General features: G+C 36.4%; 2 protein-coding genes across 2 annotated transcripts; one reads left to right on the forward strand and one right to left on the reverse strand.

Annotated features, from left to right (window-relative positions):
* Positions 1 to 2,961: 2,961 nt before the first annotated feature.
* Positions 2,962 to 7,075, forward strand: dlx1a (distal-less homeobox 1a). Its single transcript, XM_065293240.1, has 3 exons — positions 2,962 to 4,078; positions 4,332 to 4,531; positions 4,718 to 7,075. Exons 1-3 carry the CDS (start codon positions 3,766 to 3,768, stop codon positions 4,961 to 4,963), a joined length of 759 nt encoding a protein of 252 aa, XP_065149312.1. The 5' UTR covers positions 2,962 to 3,765; the 3' UTR covers positions 4,964 to 7,075.
* Positions 7,076 to 10,874: 3,799 nt separating this feature from the next.
* dlx2a (distal-less homeobox 2a) lies at positions 10,875 to 13,174 on the reverse strand. Its single transcript, XM_065293367.1, has 3 exons — positions 12,674 to 13,174; positions 12,264 to 12,448; positions 10,875 to 11,921 (listed from the first exon to the last, which is right to left on the reverse strand). Exons 1-3 carry the CDS (start codon positions 12,981 to 12,983, stop codon positions 11,604 to 11,606), a joined length of 813 nt encoding a protein of 270 aa, XP_065149439.1. The 5' UTR covers positions 12,984 to 13,174; the 3' UTR covers positions 10,875 to 11,603.
* Positions 13,175 to 19,377: the final 6,203 nt, after the last annotated feature.

Genomic DNA, 19,377 nt, shown 5'->3' on the forward strand with positions numbered 1-19,377 from the left:
CATAGCTCATTTTATAAGTGCATTTAATTTTAAATACCCCTCCATGAGTGTAGAGACTGTCATCTTCATATGAACTCATAAAGAGTAAAATAGACTGAAAAACACACCAAATACCAGATTTATTTTGTCAACACATGTGCTTTTGATAAGATATGATGGTTCCTCAAAGTAATCATATCCAACAACTACATGTGTGTCTAAATTGACTGAAAATGTATTGAGCCATGTTTGAATCTGTAGAAAACAAAAGCATTCAGCACATGAGTATTTTCAACACACAAAATCACAGTGCTCCTCTGACACTAAAATGCATATTATTATACAGGAATATCTATTTTTTAGATGCTTTGTTACACAAGATCCATCGAATATAATAAATTGAAATGTTTTCTGTTTCTTCATACTGTTGCTTCACACAATCTGTTAACAATCATTTAAATAATTAGGCATCTGTCCGGATTTGGGGTTTGGTTTTCAGGAACCCTTTATCAGCAGGACATCTCATGGGTCACACTAACTGGAGAACTGGTAAGAAAGCTTCATATTGAAACAATTAAAACTCCCAGAGAATCTTGTGCCACCAAAAACAGATACTAATCAGAGACTTCAATTTACTCCGGAAGCAAATTCGGAGCTCCCCTTATGAATCAGACCCTGTTGAAAGGACGAACGAGGCCATAAACTCAGCAGTCTGTGTCTGAATCAGTTCGTCAGCTGTCAGTATCTGAAACACACTGAGTGGGCCTGGACTGGTGTGGTGTGGTGCACTAAATCAGGGCAGCATAGCAGGTGTTTGACTCTTATTCTTGATGATCCTCTTCTCTGGAAAGTGCTCTAACACATCATCTCACATACTGCTTTAGTTGAGTTGCGTCTAAACAGAGAACCGCGGTGGTATCGTCCCGACACTGTGGGCTGTGGGACTGTGCTGCGTAATTATTATGGGACTGACCACACAGATACTGGAGCCACTGTCATGTCAATAATTTATCTAACAGAGACCAACATAATTAAATGTTTCTAAATGCTACTGGATTTTTGGAGTTTTAACAAAACAAAAAACCTTTTCAACACAGCATAAGAGTTCTGAAACAAAAAATATTAAAATATATATCAATAAATCATCCATTTTAAAGCTTTTGCTGATTTCTGATAAATGTCTTTCCCTTTTGTCTTTTAATAGTTCAAATGAATTTGCATATTTGGTTGGTCTTGAAATATTAAAAATCGCAATACTCCTTGTATTTAACAAAAAATAAATGAGTCTTATTAATGGTGTTTTTAATTGATTTATCGTCTTAATGAGTTTGACTGTCCATTTATGATACGCAATACTATACAGGGAAGTGAATCTGATCATTTTAGTTTTATTGAAGACGATAAACAGTCATCAACAGTCACAGAACACGTAAGATTTTTCAATGCCTCCTGAATGATGATAATTATCGGTTGTAATACTGTCATTATTTTCGCTGTTGATGAAGGTTCCCTGAGCTACTTTGTTATTTGAAATACAAATTGCTTTAAATTGGACAATTTTAGCATGGTGAATATCTAACAGGTTATTGTCAAATGTGGTCGTCAGTCCATATCATCTGGCCATCGTGATGGTGACGTTAATATTTTTTCGAAATACAAGATATAAGAAATCGCTTTTATACCGGAATGTAAGTAAACATACTGTATGAAGGTTGTGAAAATTTCAGGGAAGAATGCATGGTGGAAGATAAGAGAAGAGAGAAAGAGAGACAGCTACAGATAAATGAGCAGAGGACATCGAGGCGTTCACAAACGGTATGACCAGTTTTCATTCTCGTAAAATAAGCATGATATTTCATCACCCATATCATGACATAGGCCTTTTGAAAAAGGATATATTTTTTTAGAATACGCTGTTAACGAATATGTAATAAATTGCTTAGTAAATTTCATCTAACATATTTTTGATGCACATCACATCTTACATGCATCGTACACACTGATGTCTGGTAGTTATCCTTTATATTAACTTACACTTTAAGTTTCTAAAAAACAGGAATTTGAAATAGATTGACAAATTGTAAAATAGTAATTATTTAAATATTAAAATCAAGCCTTGAAGACCAGGTTAAATGTGATTACAGGCAGACTGCAACTTAAGTCACATCATCAATCAGAAGACAATATTTAGTACATTATAATCATGTTTATAAATATGATACCATATCGATACCATATATATTATTATTATTATTATTAAATAAACAACAATCTGATATTTGTATACTGTATAAACTGTGGATTTAACAATAAGTTATAATTGGAAATGATTTTGTTTATCTGACAGAAAATGAGAAGTTACATTCATTATCTTGTCATTTTTAAACGTGTGGAAACGAAAGATTGCCTGGTTGTAGTAACCTTTCGCTGATTTTTAATAATGCTTTGTATTTTTAACATGTGCATAAATAAATGAAATTAAAGTTTAATTAAAGAAAGTCTATATGGGTGATAATGTATAACGGGTAGATGGGCTATACATGATCCATTTATACATTTAAACGTTTTACAATAATGCAAACTAATATTAATTTCTATGCTGCGTTATTGCATTGTCAACCAAACTCAGACACCAAGCAAGAGAAGCGATATATGAACATGGACCCGTCTTGTGGATCTTCGAGCGCACTAATTTAACCCACGCGCGCGTGCGTGTGATTGAATCTGCGCAACACTGCAAGTGTTAAATACACGACTAATTATGCGTATGAAATTAAACAACAGTGTTATGCTAATTTGGCTGGTTTCAACTGTGTCCTGAAGCACTCGAGACTAGCATTTTAATCAAATGAATCGCCAAAGTAATTTATCTTTGCCTGGAGAAACACATTTATACCTGTGTTTAAACATTTTGTTTGATATTCTGCTGTTGACAGACTAAAAATCCCCAAAATCCTTAAAATACTGAATTTGTATAAGAATCGTTTATTTTCTCATGATTATTAGTGGTTTAATCACTAGGTTTTAGTTTATTGCTATTATGAGTTACTTATGAGAAGGTTTATATTATAACCAATAAAACGTGCGATAAGTGTTTATTAATTATAAAAATATTAATCTATAGTCAATTGATGTATAATAATAATAATAATCTTACGTTGTTTTCTAATATTCATTGATAATTGTAAATTGTAGCCTAGATAAATTAGAAGAGTAAATATTAGCATGACAATGTTATGGGTAATTTAACAGTGCTTACGTGTTTTTATGTGAATTTATTAATATCCACAACTGTCGTCAGAACCAAAATTACAAGGGTGTAAAAACAAATGTGTACACCACATGTAATAAATATATTGCAAAGGATATGGTTGAAGCTTTTACTCCTGGCACTGACCCCTCCAGACATAGGGCCCATGTGCTCACAGTCCATTTCCTAAATTTATATATTACCATTGCACAATGGAGTCACAGGTTGGTCTTATTCCTTGAGTTTATCAAGTCCATCGGAGCCGACCCTCGGATTACCAATCCGCGTCGCTCTTAGAGGGAGTGGACCAATCAGAGAGCACCTCAGATAAATATTCATGATTCCTCGATTCAAACCTTTGAGCGAGTTTGTGTGGATCCACAGCATCGTACCTAGACTTTTCACAGAGACAAACTACATTTTCTTATGAATGGAAAGTGAAAAAATCAGTTGAGCTTAAATTGGGATCCATCCTTCACTCAGATCATAGAGGAAAACAAAAAGCAGGGGGAGAGAGAGAGATTGCGCCAGAAGACATGACCATGTCTACAATACCAGAGAGTCTAAACAGCCCAGTCTCAGGAAAGAGCGTGTTCATGGAATTTGGGCCACCAAGTCAGCAAATGTCGCCTTCGTCTATGACCCACGGACATTATTCAATGCACTGTTTACACTCCTCCGGACACCCGCAGCACGACAGCGCATACAGCCCGGCTCCGTCCTTCCCCAGGTCCCTGCCTTATCCATATGTCAACTCGGTCGGTAGCCATTCCTCCAGTCCGTACCTCAGCACCGTGCAGACGTACCCAAACAACGCCGCTTTGGCTCAGACGCGGTTGGAGGACCCAGGTAAGAAACGATGCTGCATCTGCATGTTTTTGGTCTTTGCTGGTCGCTGGATTTGTCAGCGCGTTGTGAAAATGTCGGACTGGAGTAGCCCAGATGTGCTGTTATTAGGCTTGGTAATTATTTATTGCGTAATGCTATAAACAATGTATGCAATTAAGGCTAATTATACCTAAAGTGCCGCCTGTAAAACTTGTGCGCAGTGATGTGAGCTTCACTGCATGATCAGATTTTTTGCTTTCTCTCTCCCATGCAGCACCGGAGTCAGAAAAAAACACAGTGGTGGAAGGAGGAGAGGTTCGCTTCAACGGGAAGGGAAAAAAGATCCGCAAACCGCGGACCATCTACTCCAGTCTCCAGCTGCAGGCTCTGAACAGACGCTTCCAGCAGACTCAGTATCTGGCTTTACCCGAGAGAGCCGAGCTCGCCGCATCACTTGGGCTCACACAAACACAGGCATGTACTCAGCTTTTACTCAACTTTATTTTAGAAACGAATTTCACTTTACAAATGAATCAACTAATTGAAACTCATGTTTGCGCGTTTTAACAACGCATTCGGTTCTGGTAATAATATATAAGATTTCCCATATCTCAGATTGATAACATGTTCGCTATGTTTGACGTGGGTTTCTTTTTTTAGGTAAAGATCTGGTTTCAGAACAAGCGGTCAAAGTTTAAGAAGCTGATGAAGCAAGGCGGAGGAACAATAGACACAAACGCCCTGGCTAACGGGCGCGGACTCTCTACCGGATCTCCATCACTTGCGCCCGTTTGGAATTCCACAGCCACTGTCAAAACGTCCACACCGACCTCTTATATTCCCAGTTACACCTCATGGTATCCGACAGCACATCAGGACACTATGCAGCAGCCGCAACTCATGTGAACCAGGAGGACTGCTAAAACAACCCTGCCCATCTATTCACCAGTGGCCAGTTTAGGGGACCCGACACAGGCCAGTCACTATGCGGCCTTACACACCCCGGCCCTCCGCAGCACAGACCAGATCTGACCCGGGGACACTCTCAAAATCAAGACACCTGCTAGGACACCTGGCCAGTGTGAACTGAAGAGGGTCGTCTGCATCGGAGAGGCAACATGACTCTTATTTTTTAAGGGAATGCCGTAAAACTGGGTCAAATCAAAGCTGCTACTTTCTCATTTCCGTGACCTTTTGTTATGTAAAATACATGAAACTGTAAGAATTTATTTAATGCTTTTACTTTAAATTTGGAATTTGGAATAGCCAGTGTGCCCCCAGCACAACAGTGCGTGTTGGCTAGAGCGTCACGAACATCACCCCAAAACTGCACATTTCCCAAAATCCCGTGCGTCACGTTGGGTGAATGTTGTCATTTCAGGCTTGGCCACGATTTGGTGGATACTGGTATTAAATCGTGAGAGTAAACCTCTCACGGTTTTTCCAATTTTAAAGGGAACAAATGAATCTTTAAACAAAATGATTTTGGATGTATGACTCCTTGTGTTAATTTAAATATAACTTATTTAGACTTGTTCGCCTGTCTGTATGTTTATTTAAAATGAATGTTCTTTAAATTAAGATATAACACTGCACTATAAAGTAGACACACTTCCCCAGATTTGAACCTAATTTGTAAGCCCGAGTGTTTTTGGATCATGCAGAGAGAGGCACGATGCAGATAAACGCGTCTGTCACCGCCGTTAGATGGGAAGTGTTGACAGCTCTAATGTACAGAAATAGTCGTTGTGTGCTGAATAATTTGTGCAAAAGGATCTAAATATGATTGTGTTTATTAAAATTCATGTGTCTTTTCGTTTTACATTGAAAAATAGTTTTATAGCTTACCCGTCACATTAATTTATTGTTTTTGCTTTATGTCTTGTATAATGTGTAAACTCTGACAGTAAAAATCTGCTTATGAAAGAAGTTACAAAATGTCATAGCAATATGTATTGCTGTACCATAATTTTAAAAAAGAAACACGGCTGAATGCCGTCAACTAATAAACACAAAAACAGACTAAGGCAATGTGATGAAAATAAATCTTTAGCTATTTTCGTTTAAGAATTCAAAATAAGTGTTGAATTAATTGCTGTCCATAGACAACAATACGATTTATTAAAATAAAATAATAAAACGCAATTTATAAGTTAATCAAATTTAATTTAATAAGATCATGTCAGCATGCACACACAGCTAGGGCTAATCAACATAACGTCAGACTTCACAAAATCACATGAATCCTCACATTTTGCATTAACCTATACTTTTTCATTGCAGTTTGAATCACCGATTAATCTTGTGGTGGTTTCTGTAACACAGCAATTCCTCCGACAATAAGGGCACTTGTTTCTATTCACTTTCGTTTAGCCGCTATAAGCTCCTTTCTGCTCTTGTGTGGCTGCTTTTGATGGCCGTGTGTTAAGTGAATAATCGGGCAGGTGCCGCTCATAGAGGGCCACATGAAGAAAGGTTGGGGATGGAGGGTGGGGGTAATGCAGATAGGTAAAGAATGACATGTTCAAAGTGCCTTTTGTTTAGGGCTGATGGTTTAACTGCGCATTTAAAGAAAATTCTGATGCAGATAGATGCCGGCGAACAACAATAAAATCGATATTTTGTCAAATACCTTGTAAACAGTGCGTTATTCTTCTGTGCTTTAGAGAACATTTAGTCTGTTACCTTGAAGTTTGTTTAATATGTATTTTGTCTGTTTATTGTGTCTGCGTATTTAGTTTAATTTGATTCATATTTATTTATTAATAAACTAACTACGTTGCGTAAGAAGAACGATTATCAGTCCTCGTTAAATTTTTATTTTCATAAATATGTTTGTCTGTTTCTCTTTTTATTTTTTTTATTTGGGCCTGTATAAAAATAAACTGTATTAGCAAGAAATTAATTGATTTGATCGACATATGTTGTTGTTGAGAGTTGATCCGATTGCAGTTATGTCAATTCGGTAGGTGCAGTAATTATTTTGACAAATTTTGACATTCTGCATGTGTGGTCTTCAAAAACGGTCTGGTCAAAGCAGGAAATAGCCACGCGCGGTCTGATTACGAGTTCAATGCATGTGCAATTCTTTCTGATTTTGAGCTAGTTTTCATTTTGAGTTATACGTTATTATATTAAAAGATACGCCATTGATATACATTTATTTTATGTTGCATTATTATTATTATTATTATTATTATTACTGCTGAATTTTGTTTGTGGCTTTTTGTTAATAATTAGAGTTTCAGCAATAGTATTGTTTTTTTAATTTGTCTAATGCTTTGTCTATTATATAGAAAAATTGGTCATCGTCTTTGGAACCTTAATTGTAATAATCTGTTACGCGGCGCATAAAATTTTACCTTTCTGTATTAAAAAGAGAGAGAAAAAAAACAACCTATTGGATAAAAACTGTTACAGTTTAAACTAATTATGACCAAATAATCTGACAAGTTTTACCAAAAATCTAAAACGTCTTGTTTTTCTAAAAATATCCAAAACACAACTCTTGGGAAGAAATTAAAGAAAATCCGTGTTGTTCTGTCTTTTTCTCCGACATGCAGCTGTGGAGCAGAGAGGGTCAGCGTTATTTCACTCTATTCTCCTCTTGATTACGCGCCGGGCCCATCAAACCAGACATAATTACAGTCATTCCCTCCTTACTTATTCTAATGCAGCTTCCCATCTACGGGATAATTATGAGCAATTTTTTTCGCACGTGGAATCTTTTGTTAACAAAAGAGATAGCGCACTGAAAGAAAATTTGCTGTGCGATGAGGAAAAAAGAAAAGGAAAAAAGTGAAATAGGTGCGCGCAGCGGTAGTTAAGTAAGGCTGGCAAATTGCTTGCAGGTGTATACCGAGAGATTTGTCAATGGGAAGAGGAATCAAAATGAGCAAAAGCACAATGCCGGAGTGATGAAGGCAGAGGTGAAATTATAGAACAAGGGTTGCTTTATATTCTACTAGATTCTATAGATAAACTATCTCGCAATTTCAGACGGCTTCATTAATGACAACGAATGGTTTAGGTTTTGTTTTCTCCACACAACATAAGAACTAAACATGCATTATCTTCTGGCTAACATTAATACACTTTAATGCGCACCATTTGTCAAAATATTTTAATAGTATCATTTATCTTCGGTTATTGATAATGTTTATATAACGTTTTATTAGGCTATTAGCCTACTGTTAATTTTTAAAGCATGCCGCATACAACAAAATCTTCTATGAAAACAACATTTTCATGTCTATCGCCTAAATGGTTCAAAACTAATTTTTTTAAATATTTTGTTTAGAAATAGAGTCCCTGGATTATTTTTCTGCAATGCAAGACGATCCAATGATCATTCTAGGTAATTTTTTTAATGTACATTTCACAAACATTCATTAACAAATTAATTGCGTAAACTTACCTTAATCTGTAATAAAGAAGAAAACAGAATTTGACAGTGTCTATATTATAAGATGCGTCTTGGTAGAAGAATATGAAAAGAGCATCCCGCAGTCATGGCATGAGTTCGGCTCTTTGGGTCCCAGAATCTGCATCGTCTAGCTGGGCTCAGAGCAGACAGCCGCTCTCCGAGCAGGAATGAAAAATCCTGCTTTATTTTCCCTCTTTATAGCTGATGGAAAAAAATGCTGATTATTAGCATAAATGTTTACTCCTCATTACGCTGATGACATTGTGCACTCGAGATCTTGGTAATCTTTGGGAAAATTATGAGTAATTTTTAAAAATTTAAAGCGGCAGTTACCATGCAATTCAGGCTAATTTTGCGTAGGCTCCAAACGGATATAATTATCGCGGAGTCAAGATGTTATGCTAAAAACTATGCATTGATATTACCATTTATTATGTACATACAACTTTGACAATGTTGATGCTTGAAATAGCTGGAAATTGTCTTGCACAAAAATTACAGTCCATATTAGGACATCTAAAATTGCGAAGAATTATATAGTAATTGCAGGCTTTCAGATCGGGGAGCCAGAATGCTCAACTGGAGCAATTGTGGATAAAATTACAGATCAGAGTATAAATTAGGGATGGGGTATGGCATTTTTCAAGTTGTCTACAGGATTCCGGAAGTGTCTAAAACCACATCATTGCTAATCTTTCAGAGAGAAAGGCATGCGAAGAGCATGTGGCAGCAGACAGCTTCAGTACAACTTTACATTCGCTTGCATTTGTAAGGTGTGACACTTGTCCATTTTGAACCACCAGTGAGAGACCTAATCAATGTTAATGCGACTCTGGCCAGTTTTACCAATTCCTTTAGCTATTTTCTACATATATACACAGACAGCAAAAATACAGGCTGACAGAAAGCGCTGCAAAAGCTGTTTGCGCATGTGGTCAAACCTCTGGCTCGTTTTAAGTCTGAAGTATGCCTTAACACGATTTGCTTTGGTTAGACGACTGTGTGCACCAGAATTGATGTGATATTTCATTACTCTTGATCACAAGTTAAACTCCCCCAGGAGCTTGTCTAGAGGGACGGTGTGCGTAAACTGTTTTGGATTAACAGTGCGTTATTGAGAAGTGTCCTATGCCTTTACCGAGAAGCACTCTAAAGGAAGAAGACCGCTATTGGTTAAATGAAGCCCTTTTCCTGTGCGTGTTTTGTTTATTCTACTCAACGGATATAATTTGGATCTTGTGGATCTCCGCGGGGCAGATTTCAATATGGACGCTTACTTTTAGCCTCAGGCGACACACATCAACTTGTAACGTGGCAATCACTGACAGGATACATCCTCATTACATTTGTCTGCTTTACAGCTTTTGAACCCTCAGACAAATAGATTAATGTAACATGAAAAGCAAGCTGTGATAGCATCTTTACCTGTTAGGCTACAACCGCAATTAATGTACACGTGGTGGGATGACATTAATCGTTTAAGCCGAGAAAAACGGTGACACATGACATGCGTAATTAATAATGTTTAATTATTAAAATAAAATAGGTTATACTTTTGAATTAAATTTGTTGAAAAAAATTGCATTACTCATATGTTTTTGTCACGCATTCGGTTTTTCATTATTTATTTATTTTTTACTTCAACAACCCTACAAACAAATCAACACATTTTTCCTTTGTTTTATTCCGTGGAAAATCCATGTAGGCTACCAGGCAGCCCAGCCCCTTTTACTGAGGCCTTGTATTGTGCGCGGGTGGTGGAAGTTATGAGAAATGTTTCCATGTTGTTTTGCTCGGGGCAATTGTGAGCCTGCTTTTTTGCCTGGACTTACTTCATAAAAAGTCTGCAGCGCGCAGAGCTCTGACTCCAGAGAGTCTGAACGCAGCCGAACGCCTTCGTGCCGGGGCGTGTTTGACTGCTCGTTCCCTGCCCGAGGCTCTGTCGAGCGTCTCGCCTCTCTGACGTTTTTTAAGTTCTTCTATGTCCCAGAATTTTAAGGACCACAACTGACTCAGTGGCTATTAAAATAGCAATGCATCCGATTTTTTCAAACTCGAAATGAGTTGCGTAAACTCTTTTGACCCACGTATTACAGAGTGGACTTGACACACCTGTCACGTTAGTCATCAAAAGGCGAATTTGTGGGTTTTGTGTGAAACATTTACAAGCCGTTGCATCGCGTCTCCAGCCAGACTTATTAAAGACTACAGACTCAACTGGCGCCGAAGCAACGAGAGGAAGGCGTGGACAGATCCACGAAAAAAAACACACAAAACATTCCAACAGTGAACTACAGGAAAAAAACATAAAAAGTAGAAAAATCCCCTCAATAAACCAGTGCGTAAACAGTGAAGTCACATGAAACCTTTTATTTAAATAAGATTGGTCATTTTAGTGGCAGAATATTTCTTCCAGATTTCAAAATAAATAAAAAACAAAGTACTTCGGAGAAAATTTCCTTTTACAGGTGAACATGAACATCAGTAGCTTACCAGTGCTTTACAATAATGTATTATTCATAATAATAATAATAATAATAAAAGAAAAAAAAACACAGTGACAACCTAATGTAATATCCTATGGCAATATTATTAATATGATGCGATGAAAACACACGAGTACAGAGACTGATGCCGTTTTGTCAACTTATCTCATGTAGCATACTAAATGTAAAATTAACACAAAAGCCAGCCACATGAAACACATTTACTCTATATGAGAACAGTGAGGTCATTATATAAAAGGCACCAAACAGCTTGAGGTTGTGCTACATGTGCTTTAATGATTATCATATACCCTGCTGCAATATTCACTCGATAAATCCACGTGAGCTCTCTGGGCTTTGGATAACAGTGGTTTACTTAGCAATTTTAAAAAAATGAATCCATTGATATACCACCCCCAGAAACAAAATAAATAAATACAAAAATAATTGTATATGTTTGATTCTTTCGTGTCAGCCTGTAGACACAATTGCATGAAAAGAAATTGTTACGCGCCAAAAGATATAATCAACGTGGCGTAGGTGACGTTTCACTGTATAAATATAGGACTAAAAGTCTTTAGTTACAGTAAGATGCAAGTTCACAATATGAATTTCCCAGTTTTTAAGAAGTTGATCAAAATATTGTCCCGGCGCTGATAGTTGTGTTTTGGTGATGTAGTGGCTGTAAATGGGTTGCAGAGTTCGTGGATGAGTACCAGGGGTAGTTTGTCAAAAAGGAAGGGGTGGTCGTGATCGGGGGGCTGCTGCTCTGGGGCAAACCGGCGTTTGCATTGTTCATTCTCTGATTATGCGTGAACTCCCAGGCCGTGTTGAGAGGCGGTGAGTGGTGAGGTGGAGACTCGCTGGAGGCCACATGCTGCTCGGGTGGGATTTCTCCACTTTTCCACAATTTCTTGAATTTGGAACGACGATTCTGGAACCAGATTTTTACCTGGAAAAAAGGCAGAATAAACATAAACATTGTGCAAAACTTCGTCGGAATTATCTGAATTTTACATGTTGTTTATTTTATTTTTAAAACATAAAAATAGAGAACATTAAATAATTTTACTTTATGCGTTTAACTATAATGTACAGAATAGTAATCTTTTCATGCTGTTTTTATTTGAAACAAAATTAACTGACTACTTTGCATCTTATTATGCAAGGTCTCCAAAATATGCTTTATTTGTTTTGCAGTTAAGCCTATATTAATAATAAAAGCAGTAGCAGTTTTTTTTTAAGTTGGCTGGTATATTATTTATAAATTATAGTCTTCGAAATATATCTGTACCTGTGTTTGTGTGAGGCCCAGAGATGCTGCCAGTTCGGCTCTCTCCGGCAGGGCCAGATACTGCGTCTTCTGAAATCTCCTCTGCAGGGCCGCCAGCTGAAAACTCGAGTAAATAGTTCGAGGTTTTCTGACTTTCTTTGGCTTTCCATTAACCATTCGTATTTCAGGTTCACTTTCTTCTTTTTCTGTGACATAAAAACAAGCATTAAATATATGAATGCTTTTTATTAAAGAACAGAGAAAAATCTATATATAATATAGGTAACGCATTTTATTATAATTTAGTATTTAAAATAAAAATACCAAACAAAATTATAAACGGCTCCATAAAATAAACGCTGCTCTTTACTATATGTAAATTCACATATTTTACAAAGCTTACAAGCCAAACTAATCAATGTCATTTTTACCAGCATCTGCAGGAGTTGGTGAAGAGCAGGAGCCGTACGCGCTGTAGGGGCCGAACGCATTACCGAAGCCATACTGGACGCCGTTCATGCTGGTGTTCTGGTATTGGTAAGAGCTGATCTGGCCGTACGGAGAACCGGTGCACTGTCCGGCCTGCTGGTTATTATTATAGTAGTTGCTGTCGGTGGCGGTAGAAACCGGTAGAGTAGGCGATTCCTGGGATTTGTGCAGATTGTGATAATTGCTGGAGGTAATCTGGTTTGAATGCATATCTGTACTAAGGCTGTCAAAAACTCCAGTCATGTTTTTCATAAAGCAAAAAATGCTAAACAAACGCAAGTCCAACGAATAAGCAAACCCATAAAAACTCTTGTAAAGCGCAGGATTAAATCACTTTTCTGATGATGGCTGCATTTCACTTTGGAGATAAACAGAAGCAGACGCGACGCGATGCAGAACTCTGATTGTCTGTCAGCCGAAATGCGGGAGGGACGGACATTTATCCTGCGTCACGGGGGAGGATGAACTTGTGCGCGTTACGCAGCCAATGAATGCCGGATACACACAGCTCCCATAAGCATATTCCTGCAATGTATGCATCGCGTGGTTATTCACTGCAGAATCTTGCTTTAAATGAAACCGCACGTAGGCTATAACTTGATAATACATTCTTTAAATTGCATAGCATATAAACATAATTACATTGTTCGGTGCTAGACAGACCAGTTTTTGTTGCCCACGTTCAAATAATAATGATCTGCAATGACTTTACAACTTCTACGACTTTTAGTTACAAAATATACAATAAAACAAAATAAATAAGATTGCAAAGAACAGAAACACACGCTTCAAGTCCTCTGACAGATTATATATTTAATACAAAGATAAACACAATAAAAGCAAAACACCAAAGTACATTTAGGCATTTTTTAACAAAAAAGTAAACGGATAACTAAAACCCCGACTTTATTATTTAGGTACATTTATGACTTGCACAATCATGTCGTCCTGACCTGCTGCGACACCTGTCGGTGTAAACAGCAAACTTTTCTGCATTTATTGCAGTCCTGCTGGAGCTGACCTTTTTATAAAGTATCTTTAGGTATAATCATTTCGACAGTGAATATAAGAAAAAGTACATATAACAAGTTTTAAGACTGGAAGGTTGCCACAAGGACAGTATTTCTCTAGGCTATAACTTTAAGATTTGAGTCAAGTCTGATTACACAAGTTGTCTTCAGCTGTGATTGTATATGTTGGCAGTAACACACCTAGTTTAAAATATGTAAATTATATCCTTTAAATTAAAATTCTAATGCAATTAGATTTGGGGGGCTAATATAAGCATTAAAAACAAGTCAACAAAAACATCTAATGTACAGTCATTACTATATCACAGAAGAGCCTATTATATGATTAGGGTAGATTGTTTTAAAAGACTTAAGTAAAAACAATGTTTTCAAAGGATTGCTTTGCATGTCAGGTCAAAATATGTGTATTTTTTTGTTAATGATAATGATTTAACAAAGACAATGATTGGATATTTTACGTAGTTTTATTTTATTTCTTTTATATTTATTATTTCTGTGGTTCAAAATTGTTTAACTGTCTACATTTTTGCTGTAAAGACTTGAACAGGGGTTCTGTTTTTATGCGTTCCAGTGTTACAGCTTACATGCCCTGGGGCATTTTTCCAGAATGTCAAACTTAAAAAATATTTCATTTATATCCCAAAACATTTGGCATCCTCTTACCCATAGAGCATTATTTGGACATTTTCATTTATGTTTATGCCAAACTTAGGCCTAGTTTAATTGCATAACGACTGTAAAAAAAAACTTGTAAACATACAATAGTATAAGCATGGTACAAATCTGCATATGTCAATAATTTTGTGTAACATTATGCAGTTTCTCTCCTCCTGCTCTGACATAAATCACTATTCACCAATAATATGAATTCATTTCAAATGCTCTACGTTTAAACAGGTAAAAATGTGAAAGCGAAAGTTTCTAACATATATTTTCGGGACTGTATATAGCCTATTTGTATAATAATTTCAAATTCATAGTTCAAAAACGACCTAAGTTGAATTAGTGTAATAACTGTAAATGCAATTATGCGTTGTGGATTTTGGTGGGAAAAAAATAATTTTTATGATATCGTGAAGATTTTTTTTGTCTTGTGTTTATAGTCTACATTTAGCTTGTCGTGCCAGTAGTCATTACAGTTAAAGAGCAACAGCACCTCTACTGACACAACACAACATTACATCCAGTATCATTTGTTGACCAAATGAGGAGCTACAATGGAAAATGTTTAAAAAGAGTTTGTAAAACATGAGTAAGATGGACGGCAGAAAGTCAATATGTTTTTCACTATTTGACAGCCCTTAAAGCACAGTAATCAAATAGACAGCTTTCCCTTGTAATATAATATAATATAGCCTACTTATTCACCAGTCCTTTGGACTTTTATTTACTTTAATGAAATCACGTGACGTTGCAGTTGCGATGCCAATTACTACGTAATTGAAGTGGGGTGTGTTAGTTTTGTTTGTTTATTTAGTTAAGCGATTATGCACTTTTAGTTCTAGTCTTGAGATTGGATGCAGCAGTCTATTATTCAATTATGTGTATCAATGCGCAGCAACCCTGCTGAAAAGACCATGCAGCTAAAACCAGCCTGCCCTGGTTGACTGATTTTAGGTGATATCCCAGCCTAGTTTTAGCTGGTAAAAAGTGCCCAAAACACCTCTAAAACCTGCCCGCTTAACAAGCTAAAACCCGGGAGACCAACTAAAACCAGCCAACCAGCTGGAACCTGTGAAACATTTTGTTTCCGTTTTCACTCTCAAAAGCTGTAAATTCTTTTACTTCATGAATGTTGCGTTCATACTTTTTGCTTAAAGTGCACCTATTTTATTGCTAAAAACAATGTTATTTTGCATAATAGGATGTGTTTGTGTGGTTTATGGTAAAAAAAAAAACACATTATTTCCACACCGTACATTTTTGTAGCTCCAGATTTCCCTATCTTCCTGAAATGCACTGATTTTGTACAAAGCTCATCACTCTAAAAAGATAATTTGTACATGATTGGTCTGAATGCCTCTGATGTCAGCCAGAAATGTGACGCTCATTAACATGTTTGAAAGATTCACTCACAATGCAATGCTAAAAGGAGTTAATTTACAGGCTGTGAGTCTGATGCAGGTGGAATTTATGTCGCTCTTGTCTACATCACCTACAATCTGTGTGTTTAGTGTAGTCCGAGAAAAGAGGTTTACATTGGAGATGATAACTCACGTCATCGTTTACTTTTGGGTTCATTCCTTTTGCATATCATTAACATGAACTAATACACACTTAGACATTTAAGGAAATGTAAAATTGTGAATCGTACCGTTGGTGCTCTTTAAGTTTAATAATTATATTGTGTGGTATGAAAGAAATGAGGTACTCGAGCCTTGTGCTCAAAGTCCGCCATCATTTTTTATATGAGATTTGAAAAGGACTAAAGCAATAAATCAAAATAAAAAGTTTAAGGGGCTGGGCAGAAATTTTGGGTTGCTAAAGCCTATGGCCCACCTAAAAATCACCTGTGGGTGATTAGGGTCCCTGTGGCCACCAGAGGGCCCCCATGACCACATGAAATGTAAGATTGATTATGTTTGCTTGTGACTGAGATTAAATTAATTGAAGAGCAGTGGGGGCCGGGGACTTTTTATGAGGGCTCACGATGCGAAGCATGTATTTAGCACTTATATGTATCACGCATCATGTCAAAATAAGTGCCTGCTGCAGATGCTTCGAATGGGTTTATGATAAAAGTGACACCCGTGTTTGCAAGATACTTACTTAATACTAACTTAATACTAACTTATGCAATCATAGTTTAGTGTTGAGTTAGTGTATTGTGAGTATTTTATGAACATGAGGATGTCTTTTATCATAAACCATCAAGTTCTGTTGAATAAACATTCTTGCAGGGTAGCCTTTATATTATTAATATTATTTAAAATAAATGTGTTCTATGAACTTGGTACTGATACCAGCTTTAAGGGATAGTTCACTTTAAAAAAACAATTCTGTGATCAATCACCCTTATGTTGTTTTAAACCTGTATGAATCTATTTTTTTTCTGATGAACACAAAATAAGATATTTTGAGAAATGATGGTAAACACACAGCAGATAGTGACCATAGACTTCCATAGTAGGAATAAAATAATATGATGGAATTTAATGGGTACCATCAACTGTGTGCTTACCATCATTTATCAAAATATTTTCTTAGTCATTTATCACAATACTTCCTAAATATTTTTTCCTACAATGGAAGTCTATGATCACTTACTGCTGTGTGTTTACCATCATCTCTCAAAATATCTTCTTTTGTGTTCATCAGAAAAAAAGAAATTCATACAGGTTTATAACAGCATGAGGATGAGTAAATAATGACAGAATTTTCATTTTAAAGTGAACTCTCCCTTTAACATTATTACAACTAATAAAATTGACAGTGGGTGTGTTGGAATTAAAGTGAGGAAATAATTAAGCATTGACAAATAGTAAATTATATTGGCGATACAGAGGGGCCCACAAATTAAATTCTGCTTAGGGCCCCATAAAAGCTTGTGTCAGCCCTGTTCATTATGGTTATTGTGCGGTTTTCTCAGAGGAAGTCGTTTGTCTCCTTGTTAGGAGCTGTAGTGGTGTTTCTCCACCAGGGGGCCTCAGCAAACTTCCAAGCAGGCTTCAAAATGTATTCCCTGCAGGAAGCATTCAAATATAAAATCAAACAAAAATAAAAGTCAATATTCAGTTGAGTGTTTAAATGTTAAACTGATGAGATCCACTGAGTATCTGTATGACTTCAAGAACTTTTAAATGATTATGAAAACCCAGTAGGTTATAAAATGGTAATTGTATAACTTAACCATAATGATAATAACTGAGCTAAGTCTGTGCTGTAGTGTTTAGTACACTGTAAAAATTGCTATGTTTTTATGTAATATTTCTGTATTTTTCATAGGTGATATAAGAGGTTGAGTAGTTACTGTTCAACTAGTTACATGCATAAACTTCATGTAGTTGAATCTGAAGCCTGCAGCATGTCTCTGTTTTGCATTTAGGTGTGACAAGAACAGCCGTTGGTATCTGACATTATCTCTGAATTAAATCTTGTTGGTATACGGATTGATAGATATCTAAATAGCAAACACTTTTAGTCTTATCTGGTGAGGTGAATTGTCAAGATAGATGATAGATGTAGACAGATAACTCATTTACTGTTATCAGCGTGGGCTTCTGTACTGTTGACTCATATCTGAGTATTCATCCTCATGAGCTCATCATCCTCATCAACAATGAGAAACGCAAGAAATGAGTTATCTGTCTGAGGTCAGACTGTGATGAATATGATTTAATAATGTCCAGAAATCTGCTGGGCTCAGGTGGGGATTCAGTTTTCAAAACCAATGAGGAAGCAGTTCAGTGAGCTGTGAAGTATTAACACCATGATATGTTTATCAGAGCTCTTCAACAGATATGCAGCTAGACCAAACCCCTCCCTTTCGTCTTGTTTTTACCAGTGTTTAGATACATCAAATACTCAGCTGCTCTCAATGTCTCAGCAGCTGGAGTCACATTTATTATCTGATTAGCAAATATGAAATAAATATATGGTACATTTGTTTTATTTTGAAAAACTAAAAACAGGTTTTATAGTTTCAAATTCTGACCGGTTGTAATTTTCCTTAAAAGGTCACGTTTTTTTCTGATCCCATGTTTTAAACCCTAGTTAGTGTGTAATGTTGCTTAAATAGCATAAATAATACCTGTAAAATGATAAAGCTCAAAGTTCACTGCCAAGCGATTTTCTTTAACAGAATTCGCCTTTCAAAGCCCACAGCAAACGGCCGGTTTGGACTATAAACTGTAAAAAAATCCGTAGAAATTGCAGCTGGGTTGCCGGTAATTTACCGTAGATTTAAATTTATGTTATTTACTTGCAAAATTTTGTTCAAAGTTGAATGAACATTTAACATTTACAAGTCTTTGTCTTTACAGAGTAAAACTAAACAAACAGCATCAAGCAAAAAGTTCTGGGAAACAAAATCTGAAGCAAAAAACAGAAAAAGGTTGATGATGATTTCTGGTTCCCATAATGCTTTGCATGAGACTGTTATTGTATAGTTTTATTCTGTAAAGATAAAGACTTATTAATAATATTTAAAATGTATTTAACTTTGAACAAACTCTTGCCAGTAAATAACATAAATTTAAATCTACGGTAAATTACCGGCAACCCAGCTGCAATAATATTGTAATTTCTACGGATTTTTTTTACAGTGTACAGTCCTCTACTTACTGCTTTAATGACGTCAGTAGAACAGTTTATTGACTAAACTCCGCCCACAGGAAAACGTCAGTCACCAGCTAACGGCAAGCTAAGCTGCTGTCGAATCACAACACATTAAAAAAAACAACACAATGAGAACTCGATACGTATTTCTGACGGAGGGACTTCATAGAACAAGGAAGACAGCAGCCCGTTTTTAAGACAGCAGGTGGCTATACAGATAAGTTAATGTGTGAAAAATACCGTGTTTTTTAACACGTGAAACATGAACTGATGTTATATTGCGGACTATAAACACAATCAAAGCTTCAAAAACACTTGAAGAACGATAGCTTCAATGC

This window comes from Paramisgurnus dabryanus, chromosome 15, assembly GCF_030506205.2.
Source record: "Paramisgurnus dabryanus chromosome 15, PD_genome_1.1, whole genome shotgun sequence".
Lineage (NCBI taxonomy): Eukaryota > Metazoa > Chordata > Actinopteri > Cypriniformes > Cobitidae > Paramisgurnus > Paramisgurnus dabryanus.